General features: G+C 38.4%; 1 protein-coding gene across 1 annotated transcript in view; it reads right to left on the bottom strand.

The window, feature by feature from the left end:
- Positions 1 to 1572: 1572 nt before the first annotated feature.
- The window catches only part of GNAQ (G protein subunit alpha q), a 292811-nt gene continuing 288122 nt past the window's right edge, over positions 1573 to 6261 (bottom strand). Inside the window, exon 7 of the mRNA XM_007459886.1 lies at positions 1573 to 2830. Within this exon, the coding sequence (XP_007459948.1) occupies positions 2640 to 2830 (191 nt within the window). The 3' untranslated portion in view covers positions 1573 to 2639. The remainder of the gene's footprint in view (positions 2831 to 6261) is intronic.

Below are 6261 nucleotides of genomic sequence, written 5' to 3'. Positions count from 1 at the left end.
CAAATGTTGTTGTTTATATTTTTTTTTCTTTTGCTGCACCAAATTTAAGATCGCCCTTTCAGGCAAGCAGTGGTCGCTAGCTGTTAAAACATTTCCTTAGTGGATCACAATAGCTTCTAAAACTGCCTTTCTAATAAAGGCCATCAGAGAGGTAATACTAAACTGTGCATATCTGCCAAATAAGAATATGAATTGTATAAAAGCTCATATTCCAATCCTAGGTCAAATGGCAAAAGTTCTACAAAGTTGGTTTCCATGTTTGTATAAAAGCTCCAACTGATTTTTGCTATGAAATTACCTTTGGGTCTTAAGACCTTTGGGTCTTATAATCAGTATACCTCTACTCAGGAATGTGCAAATGATTTTATATAGCACGATGCTAGTACCGCTCCATACGATAGTAAGGTTTTTTTTTTCTTTTCTAAATGGGAAAAAAAAATATCCCTAGTCAGAAATAAACTGACAAATTTACATTCTCCTCTCTTAAAAAAGTAAATAAAATAACATTATTCAAAATGTGAATTAGCTATAAGACACACAATACAATTACATAGATACATATCAATACAGCACATTCAATCTGCCAAAAAATTAATGATTACAAAGCCAGTATGGATGATGCAATATCAAGGGAGAGATGTATGTACAATGATTAGAGCATTCGTAATTGCACTATACCTACAGGCAGTCTGTTTCTTAATTAAATTACAGGTGCTTTCTGAACAAGGAGGAAAAAAAAACAACAAGTAACCTGTGTAGTTTGAGGCTGGGAGAGTAAAGAATGGGAACATCCCATTACTACTTAGTAACTCTGGTACTCATCTGATAAGCCATTGATTTTCTCCCTCTCCTTTACTGTTCCAAAAGAGTGATGTATATGAAAGTTTAGACTCGTGCCAAATAGTATTGTAGTTAAACTGAGACCAGCATCATGGCCTAATTCTAACTTCCCAGCAGGTTTAAAACAGTCATGACTTATTTTCTTAAATCGTATTTCAACTCAAACTGCTTGACAGAAGCTCATCAATACATGTGCTGTGTTTTTTGCATTGGTTGAAAAATTGCACATACAGAATTCCAGATCTCTCTCCTACTATGTTCAGTTATATAAATACATGTTCTCTAGAACAGAGAGGTTACTTCTGAGTTTCAGTCCACAAATCTTCCTTAAGTTCAACTCAGCCAGTCACCAGTTTAAGATCCCAAAGATGGTAAACGAGCAGTAACTTCAGATTCTGCAAATTAAAGGTGTCAGAATAATACTATCAACCAATGTTCTTGGCAGACCTACTTGACCTTAAAGAACACAAAGAGAGTAAAACTGGCTTCAAATGAAGAGATAAAAGCAGATTTCATGGGGTATCACACAGGACAGCTTTTCCACATTGTCGATTTAGATGCTCAACATGGAATGTGGACACAAAACAATGATTTTTAAGGGCAAAGAAAAGGATGGACTATAAGAGTCAAGCTGACAGTGACCAACTGTTTGGCAACTGGTGTTTCAGGTTCATTCGCAGCCAAACATTTTAGGCTTCACAGTCTTACTCTCTTACATTTTAAGATACTGGCTTTTAAGTTCTTACTAAAAATTTTTTTTTAAAAGCCAGCTTTGGCAACACATACCCATTAATAAAAGTCATTTAAAAAATTGTGGCCCAAACACTAAGAAAAAAAAAAAAAGGGAGGAAAAGTTTGAACTGAAGGAAAAAAAAATGAAGAGCAACCTATGAAAAGGATCTGGGTAGCAGCCATTGGAATAATGTAGTGTCTCTTGGCATATTTTTTTTGGCATCTGCAGTTTGAAGAAAGCAGGGTGAAAAAAAAGGGAAGGAAAGGAGGAAGGACAATGGCACATGGCATTTCAAAAGGATGAACTTCTGTGTGTCTTGGCCCTGGCCTTACTGACTTCCGTACAGTTCACTGAGCAACCGAGCTATGGCTGAAGGTAGAAATCCCCAAAAAAGAAAAAAGAAGACACTTAACCGTTAGATGGGCATCCACTGTCCCAGTCCAAAGTGAGGCAAAACGATGTATTTATGTAAAAAAACCTCTACATGTGTATCCAGAGCAATACATTTAAAACCACAGTATTAATACTTATAATCCTTCAGCAAAAACTACAAACTGTTAAATTAAGCTGATGTTGATGGCTTAAATTGAATGACAATTGTCCTGACTGTATCACTTGAGAGAAAAACTTGACCAAGAATGGAACTAGGATAAAGGCCATTGTAATGTGGGAAAAATCAGGAGGAAGGGATGGGTTAGGAAAAGGAAAATCGGCTTCATTTTGCTCAATAGAAAAGAAGAGGGGAGAGAGAGAGAGAGAGAGAGGAAGAAACAGCTCTTTGTGAGTGTATGACTGAGAATTTAAAATACATTGAGTCACGAGGTTTTGCCTAAAAAAAAGAGAGGAAATGTGCTGGGACTGTACTTCAGCATCCTGTTTTTCCTCTGAATAGTTTAAATAAAATCATAATATTTACTACGAACTCTGTGGACACGCTCACACAGAGTCCAGGACGGCAATAAATTAGTACTATGCAAATTGTTTCCCACAGAAATACAGTCCCTCTTGTATAGCTTCAATAGCCCGCCAGGGAAGGGAAGGGCAGGGCAGTGTCAAGGAGGTACAATTAGACCAGATTGTACTCCTTCAGGTTCAATTGGAGGATGGTGTCTTTGACGGCGGCAAAGACAAAGCGGATGTTCTCGGTGTCTGTGGCGCATGTGAAATGGGAGTAGATGATTTTGTCACTGTCTGGATTCAGGTCCACGAACATCTTCAGGATGAATTCTCGAGCTGCCTGGGCATCTCGCTGGGGTCCTGTTGGCCAAGGGAGGAAAGGGACATTGGTCAGCTGACCTGTTAAGGCATTTGCTCAGTCAGTGTTTACTGATGCTCGTAAAGACCTCTTCAGTGCAGACTGGTTCTGTTATAAGCACCTTCCTCAAGGCTACTATGTGTCACTGCTCCCCTTTGTCACTTTACCTGCCCATCCGTTCATCTCCATCCCTCCACAGAATGTGATTAGGTGAAAACAGGCAGACAGCTTGAAGGGCTGGCTAAGTTTAGCTCTGATTCTTTGGGAGATAGGGAGCCACAGCAGAATCTTCAGTAGGGGTGTGGTTAGTTTACTTCTGCTGGACTGAGTTAACTGCGCTGGTTTCAGCTGCATAGTAAGCACGCGTACAACATAACTGCCTCAGGCTCTCCTGTCAATCTGCTCCCGCGTGTCTTCCCTCCCCCACTCCACGATGGATCATTTTACATTCTCCAGACTGAAATCTCTCTCAGAATACAAAACCTGTTCCTTAAGGTCTGGTTCATCTACAGCTGTCCTCTGTAGCCTCACTTCTGGTGTTTCTGACCAAACCACATTTATGAGAATTCAATTCATTACGTGTGATGATTTAAAAAGTTGGTTTACATTTTCTTACATTTATCCAGGGTCTCTTATGTGCCAAGCACTGTCTTAGAAGGATTATGGTACATTTACCAGGATATATGAAGAACTTATTTAATAATTTTGCAACAGATTCTTAGATATGACACCAAAGTCACAGGCAACAAAAGAGAAAACAGATCAATTGGACTTCATCAAAATTAAGAACTTTCGTATATCAAGGGACATCAAGGAAGTAAAAAGACAACCTACACACTCTGCTGTACAGCAGTAATTAACACAACATTGTAATTCAACTATACTTCAATAAGAAATAAAAAAAAAAGAATGACAAAAAAAAAAGACAACCTACAGAATGGGAGAAAATATTTGCAAATCACATATCTGCTAAGGGGGTAAAAATCCAGAATATACCAAGAACTCCTAGGATTCAACAACAAAAAGACAACCTGATAAAAAGATGGGCAAAGGACTTGAATAAACATTTCTCTCAGGAAGATATATAAATGGCCAATAAGCACATGAAAAGATGCTCAACATCGTTAGGGAATGCAAATCAAAATCGCAGTAAGATACCACTTCACATCTACTAGAATGGCTATAATCAAATCAAGTGGAAAATAACAAGTGTCAGCAAGCATGTGGAGGAATCTGAACCCTTGTGCATTGTTGCTGAGAACGTAAAATGGAAGACAGTTTGATGGTTCCCCCAAACTCTAAACACAGACTTACCACATGAGCCAGCAATTCCACTCCTAGGTTTATACCCAAAAGAATTGAAAGCAGGGACTCTGACAGATACCTGTACACCAATTTTCATTGCTGCATTATTCATAATAGCCAAAAGGTGGAAACAAACCAAGGATCCATCAACAGGAATGGATAAACAAAAGGTAGTATATACATACGATGGCATATTATTCCGCCATAAAAATTAAGTTCTGATAGACGCCACAACATGTATGGACCTGAAACAGTATATCAAGTAAAATAAGCCAGACACAAAACGACAAATATTGTACGACTCCACTTATATGAAGTACCTAGATCAGGCACATTTATAGAGACGGAAAGTAGTTTAGAGGTTACCAGAGGCTAGGAGGAGGAGAAAAGGGGAGTTACTGCTTAATGATTACAGAATTTGTTTGGGGTGATGATAAAGTTGCGGGAATAGTGATGGCTGCAAAGCACTGTGAGTGTAATTATAATGTCACTGAGTTGCATGCTTAAAAATGGTTAAAATGGCAAATTTTACGTTACATATATCTTACCATAATTAAAAAAATTAACATAACATACCAAAAAGCATTGAATTATACGCTTCAGATGGGTGGATTTTAAATGGTATATGAATTATATCTCAGTAGAGCATAAATAGATCCTAATAAATCTATTAATTTAAAACTTGTAAATTAAAAGCAACACGAAAGTACCACCACCACCTATCAAGGATTGAGCACCTTTCTCATATGCGTCTTTGTGGCACTGTACATCTGCATTTCTCCCATTTTTCCAGTTCTGTACCATGAAAGGAAGGTCTTGCGCCATAACCTCCACTCTTCCTCTCTCAGAAGACCCTCTCAGGATCCACAGCTTAGATTTTTTTTTTGTCAGTATTGTTATCTACCGGTTGGGACAAAGAAATCTTTGAAATTTCTACCGAGGGCCTGCAGATTCTAACAAAATGCACCGTGAGTTTCAGACAGCCAACCTGAAAATTTTTCAAACCAATCTTACTGCAAATAACTTTATATCCATCCAGCATTGCTGGAAACTGGGAGAAAGAGCCATGAAAACGGTTCATTCTCATTTGTACAATTTACAAAAGGAATGTTTGAATTTCTAACTTCAGAGCCCAGAGTTAAAATTTTTGTCAATGATTAAGAAGGCTGGCATCATAATGAATTAAAAAGTAACACAATTACAAATATGTAATATATATAATCACTTAATGTCCTAGCTTATTCGATGTACTTATTGTTAATAATTCCATAGCAGTAATAAAAATATTTAAAACCAGGACTAATAGATGGTTAGAACTGGTGCAGCCTCTCATTCTCATAAAAGAACACTATCTTTCTGGCTTATGAATGAATTTTGTACTTATTCTTTTTGAGAAAGAAAGGTCTACTTTTTCTAACTCTAAAGTATATCGGAACAAGACTCAAGTTCATGGAAGAGGACTTGGAGCCTGTTACGTTTTTAAGCATAATTTGCTATTTGAATAAACATGAACTACAAAGAAATCCTTTTAGTCATCATAGCAGTGACAGAATTCCATAGTCTCTATGGACAATTTTGCAATTCAAGTCCATGTAGAAATGGTAATTTTCCTTCCCGAAGAGAAATACAGAAATGGCATTCATTACAATGAAGACCTTGTAAGTGCAGAAATGTGGAAGTGTGAAATTTAGAATACTATAAACATGTTTATGATAAAAATATCACTGCAGAGTGGGCCTAGAATTTTTTCTGTCTTAGCTCATCTTACAAGGGCTTGAAGTCTCCTGGAATGACAGCTGTGTTTGCTTTATGAATAACAATCAGTGTCTGTCTTTCTTTTTCCACGGCCAAGTTTCCTGTATGCGTTACGTGTATTACTGGGGGAGATGGGACAGTAAAAAACATCTTGGGATTTAAAGATATTCACAATGGGGCTTCCCTGATGGCGCAGTGGTTGAGAGTCTGCCTGCCGATGCAGGGGACGCGGATTCGTGCCCTGGTCCAGGAAGATGCCACATGCCGCGGAGCGGCTGGGCCTGTGAGCCATGGCCGCTGGGCCTGCGCATCCGGAGCCTGTGCTCCGCAACGGGAGAGGCCACAACAGTGAGAGGCCCGCGTACCGCAAAAA

This window comes from Lipotes vexillifer, unplaced genomic scaffold (genome assembly GCF_000442215.2).
Source record: "Lipotes vexillifer unplaced genomic scaffold, Lipotes_vexillifer_v1.1 scaffold1429, whole genome shotgun sequence".
In the NCBI taxonomy this organism is placed as follows: domain Eukaryota; kingdom Metazoa; phylum Chordata; class Mammalia; order Artiodactyla; family Lipotidae; genus Lipotes; species Lipotes vexillifer.
Note: the sequence above shows the minus strand (reverse complement) of the source record. Positions and strands in the feature narration are given on the sequence as shown.